Below are 19701 nucleotides of genomic sequence, written 5' to 3'. Positions count from 1 at the left end.
TAAAAACAACAAAGCATACGTTTAAATTCCATATTTAATGATTTTAAACATCTATTTACACATAATTTTACATCTAACAACAACTTATAATAGTAATAATGTTATATATTATTCGAACGATTATCAACAAAAATATAGTCCTATACAAAATAACATACATTTTGGAAAAATAATGATTAAAAAACAAAATATGGCTAATTGTGTACAGTATAAATTGATTTTTATCGAACGACATTTTTTGTCATTGCAATACCAAATATAATGGTCAAGATTGGTTCGTAAAGACCTAGTGTTGCCAGCCAAGAGGACAAGCTCTACTCTTTATAGATAAATAAAATTTCACGGGAACGACGAATAAAATGTCGGGAATTTCCGAGAATATTTCCGGACAGGAAAATTCTCGATAATTTCGAGAACGGTAAATCGCTAGTGGTGACCCTCATAAAAATCATTTAGACCTGAAAAGTGATTTTTTTATATACCTAGTCGTATTCCTCATGACTGAGAGTCGTGGTCACGTCATGTGGAATGTAACACACAACGGCTACTGTTCAAAACTACTGATTCTCATATTTGGCCTCCATCTCATATAATTATATCTAATTTTCAAAGTTCACATTTATCTAAAAAAATCTAGAACCATATTAACTATTCGGTTATATTAACACTATAAACTATAATAACTTATATACAATTAATATTATTCCCTAATAAGAGACAATGATTTTTTTTCTAAATAAGTATACAGGATGCTAGGGTTAACCTTACCTTTGTTACTTGAACCTAAAAATGTGTATAATGATGATAAAAGTGATTTCATTGACATTTACAATCTGCGCGGGAAAAGTAACCAGCTCATTCTATGTTTTTAATTCACTCCATGCATGGAAGTGGCAACTAAAATGTCGTAACATAAAAACTTCATAATAGTATATAACAAGCTGGCAGTACAAGGCATTGTGTCGCTTGTCTATTTAAATAAGAAAAAAAAAAGAAGGCATGTAAACTGGAGATTCTTCTCATATAGTATTTAATTTAAATTTTTGACATAAATGTTGCCATAGACTAATACATTCGTCGCCCATATAATGGGAGAATTCTTTTAGAATGTTTTTCATGTTTTAGCATTACATTATTTTAATCGGAACAATACAGTTTAATTAATTCATTTAATATTTTTAATGATTATAAGGCTTACCCTAACATCTCATGCACGACTTTTTTTATTAAGGTAACAAATGTATACAAAGCATATATACCACTAATAAAAGAATGGCTAATTGTGATTTTTTTAAAATAAATAACCACAAAAAAACTCAAGTATACGTTTAAAACAACAATAATTAAAAATTACAAATATCTAGAGTCCAAGACAGAATTTCCTTGGATGCGACGCTACCGTCGATGACGACAACAACGTGGCCGATTACTGGTTCCACATAATCCCGCGGGAATTCTTTCTTCTCTATATATATCTAATGTACAGAAGGTCTACCACGAAACATACAAACGCGTAGCTCGTTACTAACGTCCACATGCTGTCTCTTTCTCCCGTATCGTGTACGCATCGTGTGAAAAAGAGAATTTGTAGAAGTAACGACGTGCTACGTGTATTATGTTTCGTGGTAGACTCCCACCCCCCCCTTTTTTTAAAAATACATATATACAAAGTACGACGTTCTTTTGCGAACATTTACGAAGAAGAATAGGTAAAGTAAAACCTTCTTAAAAATAACACAAAATACAAGGTGACTTTTTATACATTGACAACAATTTGTCTACATGCTCAGTCCATGATTCTGAACAACATTTAGTACGGGGGAAACACCAAAATTGCGAAAAAATAAATCAGCTCTTCTATACAAAATGTAATACCCAATTTGTGGTAAACGTATGGATCAGCTGATTTTTTTTTACGATTTCAAGGTTGTTCAGTGCCATCGACCGAGCATGTAGATAAAATAGTGCCAATGTATAAGAAATCACCCTGTATAAATGTTTACATATAATAAAACTTTATCTGGTGCTTTCATATATACATAGGAAGTATTAAGAAATTATATATGAGGGATTTATAGAATAGAAAATATACAGTAAGTATAAAACAAATCTAAACGATATTTTGTATTGGATTAAAAAAAAGGTACTTCCAAAAAAATTTACTAATATTATGGTTAGGATCAATTTCTCAAAATTCCTATTTATATATATGTATATAAATACATATATACACTTTGAGAACATAAGAATAGCAATAACATAAAATGAATTTATTTGCTGCAATAAGTATAACATTTTACAAGATAGGTTTACATACATTGCAGAAATTTAACAAATTAATCTTATTAACTATAACTTCTTCACTAGGCAAGCCTGTAACGGACAAGTCAATTTCAACATAGAAATCAATCAAAAATTTTCCAGGGTTCACAGGGTTTCCGAGCCCAGATAGTACTTTTAACATAAATTTAAACCAGTGGTCGGAAGTGGGTCGGGTAGTGAATATTTAGACTCAACTTTCAATCAATAATATTTCTTCTGTTGCGTCGTAGCTTAGCGTATACAACCAATTATTAACTATTTTCTGGGCTTCAGGTATAGATCTTTTCTTAATGTCACAAAATTTAACTAGGTAGTTGTAAATATGTGTTTTTACTAAATAAGCCTAATATTTGTCCAAATCTTGTATTCAGTAGGGGGACCGGAACTCGAAAAACTCTTCGATTTACCAGATACTCATAGTTACTGGCCGAAAAGAATAGATTTATGCTTAGAGACCGCCATTTTTAAAACATAAAGTTTATGCACGGTAAGCACAATAGTTAGATCATTTACTACACGCCAAAAGTGAAACGTAATTTGTTTTACAATATCCAAACCTGCAATAAAAGCTGTTATTCAAAATTGCACCTTATTCCATTGCACGTAAGGTTCATTCGCTGTCGCTCTCTGATTTTCTCTTCCGCTTGCTCTTAGGATGCACCTTGTACACGTGTTTCTGTAAGTCTTTCGATGTCAGATACCTGAGGAAGGAAGAAACACATAATTTCACTATTTTTATTGCTTTGCTATCTGACTTATTAATTAATAATTTATAATTTAACTAGAAGTTGCCCGGGGCTTCGCTCCCGTGGGAATTTTGAGATAAAACACAGCCTATAGCAATCTTGGATAATGTACCTTTCTAATGGGGAAATAATTTTTGAAATCAGTTCGCCTCAAACATACAAACTCACAAAGGCTTACCTCGTATGTTTGAGGCGGGTAATCACCGAAACTACCGAACCGATTTCAAAAATTCTTTCACCATTAGAAAGGTTTATTATCTAAGATTGCTATAGGCTAAAATTCTCAAAATTCCCACGGGACCTAAGTCTCGGGCAACATCTAGTTTCTAATAAGTATGGAATTTGCTCATTAGTAAATTTGCAATTAACTACCCATTATTCCTATGTTTCTCGCGGCCACACTCAAGTTTCTCACTGTTTCTCACCTGCAAGTGCACTGATTGCACTGGAACTTGAAATCTTCAGGGTCGCCATGTACTCTCCTCTCGTGCCTCTCCAGTATAACGGCGGACATGAAGCAGCGGTGGCAGGTGGGGCACTCGTGTGGTTTTGATGAACTGTGCGACTAAAAGCAAACATTTTATCCGAATGAATAATATGTATATTTATTTTTATATACATATATTGACCTTAAAATTAATAGGCGTGTGGTTCCGCCTTAGAATAAGAGGACATTTCTAAAGCGTTTCGACAACCGTGTATATTGACCTTAATGATTAATGGGTGGCGTGTGGTTCCGCCCTAGAATAAGAGGTCATTTCTCGAGCGTATCGACCGCCGTACTGTCTAATTATTTCAAATTTTAACTAATATAAAAATTAATTTTACTATTCAAGCTTAAAATAATTAATCTGTATCGGGGTCACTGTCAATTTTATGAAAGTAGGAATTTTGGGATAAAAAGTACCCTATGTGTTATTCCAGGTTATATTCTACCCGTGTACCAAATTTCATAACAATCCGTCCAGTAGATTTTGCGTGAAAGAGTAACAAACATAAATAAAAATAATTTGGTCTATATAGGGCTAATAGAAGCCAAAATAATTTTTTTTAGAATATTCGTCTGTCTGTCTGTTCGAATAAAATAATAAATCTTTCATCAATACTCACAACTTTGAGATGTCTCTTGAGGCTGGAGTTCGTCCCGAACGCAGTGTTGCATATCTCACACAAGAACGGACGCTCGTTCCTGTGCGTTCGTTCGTGGACCTGTTGACAAAATTTAAAATAAGTATATTTACAAAACAATTGACCGCAGAGGTCCCTCCATGGGATGAGTCCGTCGTTACTGATGATTTTTCCGTTTCTTGTGTCTGTGTTTTCTTATGCAATAAAGTTATTTTAAACATAATAGATGAAAATTACATTAAATACAAGGATGCCTATCGCAACATATGCTATGCCCTCACGGGGTTCATGTTTGAACTTGATGTACCTTCAACAAAATATAGCTACGTAAACAACGACCTCAGTGGCGCAGTGGTAAAGTTCTTGCCACTGAACCGAGAGGTCCCGGGTTCGATCCCCGGTCGGGTCAAGATGAAAAATGATCTTTTTCTGATTGGCTCGGGTCTTGGATGTTTATCTATATATGTATTTGTTATAAAATATAGTATCGTTGAGTTAGTATCCCATAACACAAGTCTCGAACTTACTTTGGGGCTAGCTCAATCTGTGATTTGTCCTAATATATATATATATATATATATATATATATATATATATATATATATATATATATATATATATATATATATATATATATATATATATATATATATATATATATAAACACATGATAATAAGCAATAAATCATTTGAGTTTCATTTTAAGGAATAGTTAGAGGTTGTAATTGCAATTTTTGTCTCTTAAAATGGGGGAAAGATGTGGCGTGACGACAAAAGTCCTCATTAAATCTATGTAACCTTCTTATGTATTATAATATCTATATAACTGTATTGTGTGGAAGCGGTTGTGGTGTAATGGTTGAAACGCCCGCCTGTGGATCGAAACGTACCAGTTTCGAATTCTACTCGTGCCATATGAGTTTGTACACCAATCTGACTCATGTATAGTAGTTTTTATAGACCAAACCAAAAAATTTAGAAATTATATAAAAGAAGTACTTTGTAAAAAGGCATATTACAACTCTGATGACTATGTGAACGACAATAATGTCTGGCCCAAGCGTGGTGCAGTATCCTCATAAGATATGTAATTGATTTATGACATTATTACGTACGTTTTGTACATTTAACTTTTTATTTCTATATATATTTTGTGTGACAATTTTCAATAATTATTGGAAATACATATTTTATTTTATTCATTCAAATTTTGTCATTTTTAATAATGATGAAAATTCGTCCTCCTAATTTTTAATATATGTATAAGACCTATATTTGTTAATTGACGTCCTTGGAGAAAAGGCTGCGGTGAAGTTTGTTGCGTCGCTTCTTCTTCACTTGCGCTTTGGAAGCCGGCAGTAGACTTAGTTTAAGTAATTTTTTGACGTCAATAAGTGATGTATATCATCCTAAATTGAATAAAGAATTTTGAATTTGAATTTGAAAAAAGACCATCACTTGCTTCCGGTGAAGGAAAACATTGCGATTAAAACCTGCACACTGGTTGATTATTATTAACTTGTGTGTGAAATGGAGAAGGCAATGGCAAACCGCTCCATTCATAATGCCAAGAAAGTTGTTGTGTGTATTTATAGTCATTCCATTTAATGACCACGACCCTCAGCCATGTGGAATACGACTATGAAGAAGAACCTTATTATATTAATTCATTGACTCTTTGTTATAAACTAGATTACGCAATCTAGATTAACACAACCTGAATACCGCCGCCACCATTCTTTATTCTATTTTTTACATGTATATAAACCATGTTTAATCTATACTATTATTATAAAGAGGTAAGCATTTGTGAGTTTATATGTTTGCGGCGGGTAATCACCGAAACTATCGAACCGATTTAAAAAATTCCTAAAGCATTAGAAAAGTACATTTATCCAATATTGCTATAGGCTATATTTTATCTCAAAATTCCCACGGGAGCGAAGCCCCGGGCAACATCTAGTAGATAATAAAGTGAGTTACAGTTTATCTTCGAACCTATATAACCAACAAGGTGTTTCATTATAAACCCCCTCGTACAACATTACAGTAGGATGTAATTATAGGTACCATTTTGGGAGCGAGAAGTTAATGCTCAACCGCCACAAAGGGAATATCTTCTCGCCAGGCGGTGTCACGTCGTTGGTTGTATATATGCTTCCAATCGTAAACGCACCGTTTGCGCGTTCTAGGCTTGTTTGTTTCCGTAGTGAGTCGACCGTAGCGCCATCTGTCCGTGGAGGCGTGTATATTTGTTGTGTTTGGTCGGCTTTTCGTATCTGCAGCGTTGTGCGTGTGACGTGGCAGATGTCGCCACAGTAGAACTCTTTGCACTTGACCCTTACCTGCAGGTTCCAAGCCTCGTAGAACCCCTTCCCGCAGTAAGTACACCTGAAGGTGGTCCCTCGCAGCGCACGCGCATGCGTCTTCATGTGCATCTTCAGTAATGCTTGAGATCCGAACTTCTTCGTGCATTGATCGCACCCGTGGATCTTCTCCTGTGAAATCGGAATGCATAAAAACATTTTATTATTTTTTCAATATTCAAACACTTTGGAAAATTTTCATCGATTGCCCATTGTGGGTCTTATGGTATTTTATATTTATTATAACTAAGTACTACAGCCTTCTGCTAACTACCTCCATAGACGAAGGTCGAGCCACTCCTCTACACTTTTACTTAGATGACATCCCAATTTCAGGTAACACCGTTTTCACTAAAATTTTAAACTCATCAACCACAAATATCATAAAAGCTACTGTCGCACGATAACCACGCTAGGTCCTCCCAATCTCCAGTGTATTCACTTCCTTTCCACAACCGTGACATGAGTCATAGCTGAGGCGGGGCTCAGTTAAGTTAGCTATAACACGGTGGAACGTCAGTAATGTGGTCGTGATGTACAATTGCGTGCAAGGATGGGGCACGTAACTTTGTCGTATACTATATGAAACGTTACACGTTGTTTATGATATCAGCTTTCTAGTCCTGGGTTGTTTTACCTATAATTCTACAGGGTTGATACATCTTATCCTACTAACATTATTTAATTTATTTATTTATTTATCAATTGATGTACACAAAAAACTTATATAGGTAGCATTTATTATAATGAATTATATTATCAGGATGTGTATATGTATATATGTTTGTATGTTAATTTTTCACGCAAAAAGAAACTGGACCGATTGTTATGAAATTTGGTACAATACACAGGGTACATTTTATCCCGAAATTCCCACGGGAGCGAAGGCCCAGGCCGCATACATAAATAAAAAATCAACTTACCAAATGTGTATCCCGATGTTTAGCAAGCGAGTGTGCATATTTAAATCTCTTGGGGCAGTCGGCGCACTGGAAGCCGGCGTCGCCCGTGTGGCCGGCCACGTGCGCGCGCAGCGCCGCCCAGCCCAGCACTGGCGTCTTGCAGATCTTGCACTGTCGCGAACGGGTGGGATGAACTCTGTTACAAGCATTTTTCAATATTAACGCCCTATTTCGACACTATCGGATAATATATTATTACGACCTAGTGGTTTTATTTTAGCAATTAGATAATTTATTGGTACTTTGTTAATTTTTGTTGTCAAACCACCAAAATCAAAAAGTAACAACAAGTTATCTAATCGCGAAGTGCGAAGCGAAGTTATCCAATCACTGTGTTTATTGGTGTAAAAAATATTTTTTGTGGTAACTTGATCTTGTACTAGGTTAATACCTGTGCTAATCACCAACAAAACAACTCATATGTAACCTTAGGTAACTCATATGTAGCTTTAGTAGATCTACTAAAGCTGAAAACTTCATATGTAAACAAGTAGTTGAAACGCAATTTGTCCATGTAGACTTTCTCCCCTGCAATATGAGCCGTAGCGCTGAGGCGGGGCTTAGTTACTTGTGGTATGGCGTGGGGCTCGGACGGTTACTGATTAGCTAAAACGGTGGAGCATCAGTAATGTCGTTGTGATGTTCAGTCGTGCACTAGGATGGGTGATGTAACCTTGCCGTATGCTACACATACTTATTACTATAAAGTCAAAGCAGTCAAAATCAGTCGAAAGTCAGTCTCACGGCTAACCATTGCGTCGATTTGGTGAAATTTAGAATCATCATCATGTTTTAGAAGTGTTAATGTGAACTAGAAGCACCGGCCCAAGGTGCCGGATCAACAATTCCTCAACCATTCGTATAATGTAAACATCTGTATAAGCAACCAACCTCTGTCTATGGTTCTTTAAGCCGCTCTTCGATCCGAAGAACTTATCACAGTCTTTGCATGAAAACGCTGCCCCTCTCTCGATGTCCTCACTCGTCAGTTGGCTGGAGTTAGCCCTGTCTCTTTCTTCTCGTAATTGTATACGCCTGAATCAATAGACGTTTTAAGTAAATTTTTTGACGTCAATAAATTTTAACAATTTTAAATATAAGAGAAATTCCGTCATATATGTGACATTATTGCCCGCAGCATAAATCAAATCCTTACCTTTCAGACTTCACTCTGGCCAGTTCCACTCGCTTACACCGTGTGAGGCCAAACACATGCCACTTTGTGTGTATGAGGAACCTTTTAGGATGCTGAATCAACAGCTTGCAATGTGGGCATTCATAGACCACATTTGATGTCGCACCTGTAAAATTTTAAAGAAAAAAGCTTAAAACACACATACAGAGAGATTTGCAGTCATTCCTGTTCGTCACCCCCCGTTTTGTATCAGCTAAGGACGAATTGGAATTATTGTAAAATAAAATACCATTCTTCATTTGACAAAACGAAAATCTCGCTTAGTAAACATCTGTGATCACTATGTGAGCGTCACATGGACAGACTAGTCCAATAGGCGGATAACAATGCATCGACGATTCGATGGTCCACTGTCCATGCGTCAACTAGTTGAATTATTAGACGGCTAAACAAATGTGAACTTTGTTCCCTAAAACATAGACTTCATTTGAATAAATATCCTTTGGTAGACGAGTCACTATTCACTTCAGGACGAACAATGAATTAATTAACTTCAAGCGACTTTAAACTTTATAAGCATAGAATAAGTTTTGATTGATTCATAGAACTCAACATACTGTTAAATTTTTAACGTGCACTGAACGAAAATGTGACGTCGACAAGCCAACAAATTCAACTAGTTGAATCGATATAATCGATAAATGTTCATAGACTTGTTCATGAAAATGTGTTGATGACCCACCCCTAGATCAATCCTATGTAGTGTATTTTCAGTATACTTGCTCACTTATAGAGCAGCAGACTCGATGAAGAAGAAGAAGTAGCCATGGGCAAAAGCAGTTTGTGCAATAAGCAACAAACTCTTTAAAATATGATTACGTACCAACTTTGATGGCTTCAGCAGCTTCCATAACACTAGTATCACTTTCAACTATCACGGAGTCTTTAACATCTCTTGTTACTCCGTTTTTATCACGAAGAAACACACTATCCACCTCCATTGATTGAGACTCAGTTTTGATAGATACAGTTAATTTCTCGTTACATATATTTGGCTTTATGTCTTTCTCCATGTCAGAATCCTCCTGTTCCAAAGCTAATGGGTCATTACACTGTTCATTTACTTTTAATTCGTTATCTGTACAATTTTCATATGTTTCATTTTCTGATGCCCTTTTTGTGGTATTTTCTCGACACAATTCCTGCTCTCTATTTTTAGTCGTATTAACTAATATGTTTTCAATCATTTTGATTGTGTTTTCTAAAGTTTTTCGCCTTGTAACATCATGTTCCAATATATCTGGATGTTTTACATCTAAATCCAAGTTTTCTGTTGACTTAAAGTTATTGTTACAGGATTCTTGTTGGTCATAATTCATATCAGTCAAAGCTGGTATTTCTTTTGGACAAGATTTACTTTGGATTTGAGGAATGTTTAAAGGTAATTTTTGAAATATATCATCATTTTTATACTCACTGTCATGTCTTTTGTCAAAATGTTGGAGACTTATTGAGTTAGGCGGCTGCTGATTTTGCATATTCAAATTCATGGGCAACATCCCATTTTGCCAGCCTGTGTGGACTAAGGAACTTGATGATTGGTGACCTATGTAGCTACTTTGTAAAAGATTGGAATGGTAGTTCTGATATGATGGCATTTGGTGGCTCATATTTACAGACTGGTACCCGTACGGTGGATAATTTGGTAGATTGTAACTTCCTGTAGTAGGATGTGGCGATTGCTGAGGTATTTTACTCAAATTATTCAAGTTATGAGGAATCGTAGGTACGTTTAGATGCGTCATGTTTATAGGGGCACCCTTGTTGATTGGGGCTTCGTTTGGCCCATAGGCCCCGGTATTGTGTATCATAATCACTTCAGCACCCACTATGCACGTTTAAAACACATTTGTTGGCGTTATATGCACAAAAACTACTAAATAAACAAGGGCTATGAAAGCCATTTTGACATTTGGTTTGTCCACCCAATAACCGGTAATTAATCGAATAAAAAAAAGACCGTAGGGCGTAACATATACCTATATAGTCCCAATACTTTTAATCGAATCGTAACTTTACTTTTTTTAACTTTATTAATACTTAAAATTACTGTGGCTAAAATAGAAAATAAAAATATAAAATAAACAAATTTTAAAAGCTAGAAAATTAAGCTTGATAGATGAAATTAGATTAGTGAAATAAGTAGTATTATATAAAAATGACCGATTCACTGAAGTGATTTTTTAATACAAGTGGGAAGGTTCAATTACTATAATAATGCAATGTAAACATTAATCGCAGATGAGGATTTTAGACCCTAAAACATATGCTATAAGTTTAAAAATAAACACAAAAGTTCAAATCAAAATGACAGTTTAATGACAGCCATTTATTTATTTATTTTCAGAATACCTTTTGTAGGAAATGGACGTATAAACATTGGTGCAAACTGAGTCATGTTGATAAGCATTTCCTTAATGAATCTCTATTAATTTATAACGAAACGTCTTAGTAATTAGTAGGTAGTGTTTAGTGTGTTCAGTGAAAATGGCGTTGACCGCCGCCGCCGAAGATTATTTCCGTACGATGAATCCTTTAGCTTCGAAAATACACGAAGACATTGTCGAAGCGAAGAATTCTTACGAAAATATTTGGGAAACGTTAACTGAAAAGGAAAAGGTATGTTAATTTCATTACTTACTTCCTTTTATTCAATGAAGCGAAACACGATCGTTTCCTTACTTGAATCGAAAACAGTCGAATGTGTGTGGTTTATACGAAACTAATATAATAGCTGTTGCCTGCTTTGGCCTCTAGTCATAAACTATATATATATAATCAAAATCTAATTTAATCAAAATCTGTTTAGCGATTTAGTCGTGAAAGTGTGACAGACCTTTACATTTATAATACTTTGTATGGCTTGATTTGTCAACTGTAGGATTAACCATTATTATATTCCCGTTTTATATCTGTCCCCACACCATTATTTGGAACCATTTATCTTATATTTGCTTTTCAGTCGTCAGGGTCTAGACCTTCTTCTTAGTGTGTTAACTCAGCTAAAATTTGTATGGACCAATATTCAAAAAAAGTCAAAATTCATTTAGGTATTTCTTTAACAAAATGGTATATGATATGTTATTAAGTATAAATAAATAAATAAATAAAAATATATTAGGACAAATCACACAGATTGAGCTGGCCACAAAGTAAGTTCGAGACTTGTGTTATGGGATACTAACTAAATATAGTATTGTTGAGTTAAAAATAAACATCCAAGACCCAGGCCAATCAGAAAAAGATCATTTTCCATCATGACCCGACCGGGGATCAAACCCGGGACCTCTCGGTTCAGTGGCAAGAATCTTACCACTGCGCCACCGAGGTCGTCTAGTAAGTAAGTCTTTCTCGCAAGCATGGTAATATTTTTGTTTGTTATTAAGAACTTTAATTTGTAATTTAAAATTACTTTTCACAATGAATAATAAAACAGACAATTTTGGTCTTTCAGATGTAAATTCTATGACCCCCCATTAATATTATAGTTTTATTATATTATTATGATGACCTTGGTGGCCAGTGGTAAAGTGCTTGCCTCTGAACCTCCTTCATTATAAAAAATGATCTTATTCTGATAGGCCCGGGTCTTGGATGTTTATCTATATATGTATTTTTTATAAAAATATAGTACTGTTGAATTAGTATCCCATAACACAAGTCTCGAACTTACTTTGGGGCTAGCTCAGTCTGTGTGATTTGATGTGTCCTAATATATTTATTTATTTTATTATGTTTAGATGTATTTATGTTTCTGACCACTTTGGTTGATGGGAAATCTTCTACCATAATCATAATACTTAAATTGTTTGAATTTTATGGGTTATTTTTCATTCTATACAAATGGTTTGTGTTGTACTTTTAGGAATAGACAAATCCCCTTATTAAAATCCTCCTAATATTATAAATGCGAAAGTTTGTAAGGGTGTATGTTTGTTTGTTTCTTATTACTCTTTCACCTAAAATTTACCAGACAGATTGTTATGAAATTTAGTACATGGGTAGAATATAATCTGGTATACTTTTTGTCCCAAAATTATCACGGGAGCAAAGCCCCGGGGCGCAACTAGTATATAATATATGGGGATTTAAAGATTTAATTGAATATGTTCTAGAAACTGGTGCAGAATTATAATACGTAAATGATTTCCAGGTGGAAATAATAAACGAATCCATAATAAAACCGGAGATATCACTCAAATATGCTCTACTGGACAATCTAGAGTTTGATTTGGATGATCCTCCAGTGTGCAAGGATGATCTCATGTCCTTCTTTGGGAGAGAACACGGAACCAAGTTGATACAGGATGAGAATGGTTCTTACAGGTGAGAATATAGTACTGTAAAGTGGTAGTGGCGTTCTGGATTTATATTTGATGGATAAGAGACAAAATAAAGAATTAAAAATAAAGAAAAATATTCTGATCTATCGGGTTGTTTCTGACTACTACTCTCCACAGTACTTCTTTCATCTTTCCTTATATAAAACAAGGTCCTCTACCGCGTCTCTCTGTGTGTTCGCGATATACTCAAAAACTTAATCACATATTTTTATGCGGTTTGGATGTCTATCTTACATATACATTATGTATAAATATTTAAAGTATTTAAATGCGAACTTTAAACTACCCGACTTAAGTTCTCTCTTATCTTCGCGTAATCCCAGTTTCATTCACGGCTGTGGCGCCCGTCCACGCGTGTAAACAATATGTATCTTTAAATTTTGAAGATTTGGCTCTGATTTTATAACCGGCCGACTGCCTGACGTCAACCCTCTTTGGGAATGTGGTCATTGTCTATCAGCTGTTAAGGCCTTAGTCGCGTACGACATCCACGGGAGGATATGTAATGGTTCTATTCTAGGGCGGAAACCACACGCCAAAAAAATACGGTCTAACGCTAAACACACAAGCCTCATTCTCTGCAGTGAAAGTGTTAATTACTGCAATTAATAATTCCAATGTTTGATGATTATATTGTTCCCGCGACTTCGCCTGCATGGTCAAACTTGTCATCTCAGTACTATAATACTAAGAATGAATCTCATTTTCATTTTCGTCTATCTATCACAACCTAGGAACTAAGAGAAGAACAATACATACGTATAAACAATACCGGGATTATTGGAAAAGTGGTAATATAATGTTACAGCTTAGAAAATAAATGACGAACTTTTATTTGTAATTCATTTCATACAAAAAATAAATGATGCCCTGGGCTTCGCTCCCGTGGGAATTTTGAGATAAAATATAGCCTATAGCAATCTTGGATTTTAAAAATTCTCTCACCCTTTAGAAAGGTAATATACCTTTCGAGTTAAGACTTTAGAATTTTTAAAATCGGTTCGGATTATTAAAATCCGTTCGGTAACCGCCGGTCGGTACCAGCCTCATACAAACTCACAAACTCTTAACTCTTTATAATAATATTATATATAATATAGATGAATGCATTCGCATGCAAATATACGTTGAATGACATGACCATCCGTCAAAGAATACCTCAAGGGCGGCGAAATTTTAATTCCCCTGGCGGCAATTGCGTTAATTCGCCACTTAATTTTTGAATGAATGATTTTCATTTGTAATGTTTTTTATATTAAATAAAATGTGGTACATATTTAATAAATATCTTTACAGAGATGAGCATTCAGCACCATTTATCTATCAAACAAAAAGTCAGCTAAACCTATGCATCCTATCGGAACACAGGACAAAAAAAAAGGAGCCCACATCACCCGTCCCGGCCATGACAGAACTAGCGTTGTCTCACTCTAGAGTGGTGTCCGAGCTCAAGAATGCCCTGAAATCTCACGATGTGCTGAAGAGGAAAGAAAAGGAGGAAGCTACTTCGCCAGGTTTTATTAGCAAGTTGATGGGGAATTTTAAGAACAAGGCAAGTTCTTAGTTATTTTAATTTGTGACTCCATAAGACAGAGATTCTCACTTTTTTTTTCAAAATGGATTCCTTTTGGAAAGCTAAATTCAAATTCAAAATTATTTTTTCAACTTAACATGATATACGTCACTTATTGACGTCTTGTCGTCAAACATGACGCTAAACATTGGACAGCGACCACTTATCTATATGTACAACAGTTCTGACACTGACTTTCGTAGTTTTAAATAGGCAATCACTTTGTAAAACTAATTATATAGTGTGAAAATCATTTAACAAAAGCCTTTATTTTTCTTATTCTAGAAGGTACTGTCTATACATAATAATAATAATTGGTATGTACAGACATATATTATAGAAAAATAATATTCAATATGAACAAGATTTTCCCACCCACCACTTTGACAGCTCACGCCATGGGGATACAGATAATGTAAAAATGAATATTAATATCATACAGCCAATCCATTGGCTTGGTTCGACTGTGCTAGTCTCAGTAGGGAAATTCTAGTATCTGCTTTTCGAGTTCAATACGGAGTTCTGGGCCTTAGATCTTTATCGTATATCGTTATAGAACACTAGCTGCGCTCTGGGCCTTCTTTATATTCTACCAAACCGTGTTCCAAATTTCATAACATTCCGTCCAGTAAATTTCGCGTGAAAGAGTAACAAACATACACACACACACACACACACACATACATCCTCACAAACTTTCGTATTTATAATATTAGTGGGTATATATTAGTATCTTTGACTTAGTATCCCATAACAAAAGGTCTATCTCTGCATTTTTTTCCTATGTATAGAAAAAATGTGCAATGTTTACAAAATTACTAAACAGCATATATACATATTTCAGGATGAAGAGCGGGAATGTCTGGTGCCATCGACTGCGCCCACGCAGATAGTGGCGTCATCTGACAACTACTTCAGAACAAACTTCAAAAGTCCCCCGGCCGACGTCAAATTTGATAAAGAATACCGGAGCAGCGTCGTCAAGTCTAGTAGCGGTGAGTAATCTCTTTAGTGATCGCTCAGAAAGCTTTTGTCAGCTTAAAATAATCAACTGATTTGTCTATGATTTTACGACCGGTCGCCGGATGGACGTCAACACCCTGAGAATGCTGTTGTTGCCTATCGGCTGGTAAATCGTGTTGTACGACGTTCTCGGGATGCTGTGGGGCGATCCTATTCTAGGTCGTTAACCACACGCGTGTTTTTTTCCCGTCTCTCGAGCTCCAAAGTCCAGGATCAGCGATTTGTTTTTTTTTTAAATTCATTATCTTATTATAAAAGATCTTACAAAACATTATGTAATTAACTTAGCATAGTGAAACATTCTTCATTCTAAGTTAAATTACGTTTCATTGTGATTTTACGACCGGCCGCCGGCTAATCGTCAATCATCTTTGTGTACGCTATTGTTGATAATTAACACTATCGTCATGTTCATCCAACATCTACGTTAAGTCATGTGAAAGTAAGTTTGTTTGTTACTTCTTCACGCTCTATCTACACAACCAATCTTCTTGAAATTTTGCATACATATAGTTTGAAGTACGAAGAAGAACATATGGTACCTTTCATCCCGGAAAAATAATTGCTCCCGTGGTATATCACGCGGGCGAGGACGGCATGGCGGCATTTTAAAACTCAACATTGTTCTAACATAGGTGTTAGTCAATGTTTTAATAATCTAATAACAAGCATATCAGTTGTTTATACAACACATTAGGCTAGTCACGTCTATCTGTGTGTCATTCGTGATGTGTTATTGCAACAGTCAGTGATATGGCACGTCTAAAATGCACTGCACTAAAGTTTAATTCGATTGTTCATAGTTCATATTAGCATAGAAGCGCTGAGTCACAATTAAAAACAGAGCGTTGTCATAGACAAGCAATTTACACGGAAATTAGACCTTTTTTATACTACACAGCACTAGCCGCGCCCCGGGGCTTCGCTCCCTTGGGAATTTCGGGATAAAAAGTACCTATGTGTTATTCCAGGTTATATTCTACCCGTGTACCAAATTTCATAACAATCGCTCGAGTAGATTTTACAAGAAGCCTTACCATTATTGTCTCTTAGATTGCCTGATTTTTTTTCTGCAAAGTGGTGTTTTTATAAGTGAAAAGGGGGAATTGTTTCTGTACCCATGTAGGCTATTTTCGCGGGCGAAGCCGCGGTCAAAAATCTAGTATGTTATAAAATATAGTATCATTGAGTTAGTATCTCATAACACAAGTCTCAAACTTACTTTAGGGCATTGCTTACTCAATCTGTGTGATTTGTCCTATACATATATATTTATTTAATACTAGAAGTGTGTCCGGGGCTTCGCTAATAGCAATCTTGGATGATGTATGTTTCTAATGGTGAAAGAATTTTTGAAATCGGTTCGGTAGTTTCACAAACACTTACCTCTTTATAATAATAGTATAGATATATATTTATAATATTATATTTACAGATATATCGGAAGAGAATCGTGGTCTCCTATCGTCGAGTCAGGCATCGTCTGCTGACTTCCAATCGACTGAAACTTTAACCGACTCCTTGCCAAAAACGGGATACGACTTTCTGGACAACTGGTAAAATATGCATAAGGCTTCTTCTCTGTTCGTCACACATTTTGTTGCTTTTCAAACTTTCGACCACAGAAAGTTACCGCGCAATGGTTCCGCTGAAAAATTCTATTCTTATTAAGCTTATACATTTTCACGTTATGATTTGGATGTAAGAAATTTGTAGGTCTACAGGCTGAAGATTTTGATAAAATTTGGTATGCGTGTAGTTAAAGACACCCGTTCAAATATAGGCTACGTTTTTTTTTTTTCAAAATTACTTTAATGTGAGGTGAAAATTTTGTATGAAAACCATGTCGGTTCCGCTGTCGCAGAGAAATTCACGCGAGTAAAGCCGCGGGCACAAGCTAGTCTACTATATAAAGGGTTACTGGTATCTAACGCATAACCTTCCAAAGGCGCATAAGGTACATAGAGACTAGCATCTTTTGTTCTACGAGTTTTGTCTAAACGTAATAAATACAAAAATTGTTGTGTTGCTTGGCTATTACATACACATCTTAATGTGTAGAATCGCAAATTAGATAAAAACTACGAATCACATCGTTGAATAAAAGTTGCTGTAGTTTTTATGTAGTCTTTAGGAGGTTTTGCGTTACCCTGTAATATTTGAACTTAGTATAAAATGAGTATCTTAATTATTGATGTTAAATGAATGTGGCACTAAAAGTAACGAGTATTTTTTTAATCCTGACACGTGGAATTATTTAAATTTCAATGAAGTTTTAAAACTAACGCGTGTGAGACGACCTCGGTGGCGCAGTGGTAAAGTGCTTGCCTCTCAACCGAGAGGTCCCGGGTTCGATCCCCGGTCGGGTCATGATGGAAAATGATATTTTTCTAATTGGCCCAGGTCTTGGATGTTTATCTATATATGTATTTGTTATATATAAAAAACACTTTTTTTATTTACATTTAATTTCTACTAATAGTAGAAATTTAATTTACATTAAAAATTTTTTTATTTAAATTTTTATATAATTTTTTTAAAAATATTTATGTAATAGTTTAAAAAAAAAACAAAAAGTAACATGGCTATTGTATTTGAAATATGTTCACGTAATTTTTTATTGTAAGTAGGTGCGTAAAAAAAGTAATTTTAGATTTTTTTTTTATCTTGCGCTGTGCGAAATATTGCAATATACGTTAAAAATAGATTTTAATGAGATATTACATTTAATTAGTATTAAATCACGATTATATTAATTGCCTATGTATATGTAATTATAACCACAACGAATTATTTGATCGACCATGCCGGACTGCTACACTGGAGGTCCCGGGTTCAATCCCCGGTCAGGGCAACATGGAAAATTATCTTTTTTACGTTGACCTGGGTCTTGGATTATGGCGCTAACGTGTGTGATCTCATGGTAGTGGTCCCGTGTTCGAATACCACTTGTAATTTTTGTAACTTATATTTCAGTTCAATAAAAATAACTGCTTGTAAAAATACTAGTATTAATATTTTGCCAAAAATACTTAACAGTTATTTTTGTGATATACTTATAATCTCATTATTGTAAGACTGCTTTGTACCACTTTTTAGCTAAGTTTGTTGTACTAATACTTGCTTTACCCGTATCAAAATTATTTGGGGGACCCCAAATGAGGAGTAAAAAAAAAAAACTCATAATAGACCCGGGTATAAATAGATTGTTTTTTTTTTTAAGTTTCATGGTTGCTTTTGTCATTTCTGAAGTTAAAACTCTATGACAGTCACTCTGTATAACAGTTTTTTATGTTTTTTCCTGTATGACATTACGGATAAAATTTTGAATTTTTTTTTGTTTACACACGCTAGGGGCCTCTGTATGGTACGGTGGTGGCTGCGCCCCTGACAACAAATATAATTTGATATTTAATACATTATCTAAAGTCTGTCTATAAAAAGTAGAAAATTTATTTTTATGGAACTATGCTTTTGTGCCGTTGCAATATCAAATGGAATGATCAAGATTGGTTGATAAACACCGAGCGTTGCCAGCGAACAGGAGACAGCGCCCCATTTTCTACTCTTCATAGGACAGACTATAATTCACTACACTATCGAGTTTTTAAACAGTAAAAGAATAAGAGCGTGTACCCATTGTTCGGTCGCGCTCCGTTGCGACGACGCACCACGTTGCAGCTCCGTCCTACTCCGTTGTTTTCTATAGGGTTTGACGTTGACATGAGTTGACGTACGTCGAAACCTTGTACAATTTCCAATTTATATTATTAGGTTATACACTGAACAGTGTTTCAATATTGTTATTAAAATATACTATATTCCTTGTCAATCTCAATCTTGTTGGCAAAATCATCGTTTCAAAATCAAATAATTTATTCAGAAGTTAGGCCTTCACAGGCACTTTTTCACGTCATATTCTAAAGTAAATGATGTTTACCAAAGCTACAAACTACTAGCATTTCGGAACGACCACTGCTGAGAAGAAATGCCGAAATAAACTCATTCATACAGTGTTGGTCCCTATTATGCCAGAAGGGCTT

The 19701-nt window shown here is 35.1% G+C and overlaps 2 protein-coding genes across 2 annotated transcripts; one reads left to right on the top strand and one right to left on the bottom strand.

The window, feature by feature from the left end:
* Nucleotides 1-16: 16 nt before the first annotated feature.
* Nucleotides 17-10647, bottom strand: LOC128681789 (zinc finger protein 124-like). The gene is made up of 8 exons (XM_053765965.2): nucleotides 9543-10647; nucleotides 8681-8825; nucleotides 8416-8559; nucleotides 7486-7660; nucleotides 6542-6694; nucleotides 4179-4277; nucleotides 3494-3633; nucleotides 17-3023 (listed from the first exon to the last, which is right to left on the bottom strand). Exons 1-8 carry the CDS (start codon nucleotides 10528-10530, stop codon nucleotides 2933-2935), a joined length of 1935 nt encoding a protein of 644 aa, XP_053621940.1. The 5' UTR covers nucleotides 10531-10647; the 3' UTR covers nucleotides 17-2932.
* A 408-nt stretch (nucleotides 10648-11055) lies between these two features.
* LOC128681767 (uncharacterized protein) lies at nucleotides 11056-18784 on the top strand. The gene is made up of 5 exons (XM_053765927.2): nucleotides 11056-11338; nucleotides 12873-13045; nucleotides 14359-14614; nucleotides 15480-15630; nucleotides 17094-18784. Exons 1-5 carry the CDS (start codon nucleotides 11207-11209, stop codon nucleotides 17216-17218), a joined length of 837 nt encoding a protein of 278 aa, XP_053621902.1. The 5' UTR covers nucleotides 11056-11206; the 3' UTR covers nucleotides 17219-18784.
* Nucleotides 18785-19701: the final 917 nt, after the last annotated feature.

Source organism: Plodia interpunctella, chromosome 28 (genome assembly GCF_027563975.2).
Source record: "Plodia interpunctella isolate USDA-ARS_2022_Savannah chromosome 28, ilPloInte3.2, whole genome shotgun sequence".
Taxonomy (NCBI): Eukaryota; Metazoa; Arthropoda; class Insecta; order Lepidoptera; family Pyralidae; genus Plodia; species Plodia interpunctella.
This window is presented reverse-complemented; position numbering and strand designations above follow the sequence as displayed.

Coding starts and splice junctions, on each gene's coding strand:
- LOC128681789 (XM_053765965.2), bottom strand. CDS start 10,530: ATGATACACAATACCGGGGCCTATGGGCCAAACGAAGCCCCAATCAAC. Junction 8,826..9,542: donor TGCTGAAGCCATCAAAGTTG/GTACGTAATCAT, acceptor AAAATTTTACAG/GTGCGACATCAAATGTGGTC. Junction 3,024..3,493: donor TGCAATCAGTGCACTTGCAG/GTGAGAAACAGT, acceptor TTCCTTCCTCAG/GTATCTGACATCGAAAGACT.
- LOC128681767 (XM_053765927.2), top strand. CDS start 11,207: ATGGCGTTGACCGCCGCCGCCGAAGATTATTTCCGTACGATGAATCCT. Junction 11,339..12,872: donor CGTTAACTGAAAAGGAAAAG/GTATGTTAATTT, acceptor AATGATTTCCAG/GTGGAAATAATAAACGAATC. Junction 15,631..17,093: donor CGTCGTCAAGTCTAGTAGCG/GTGAGTAATCTC, acceptor TTATATTTACAG/ATATATCGGAAGAGAATCGT.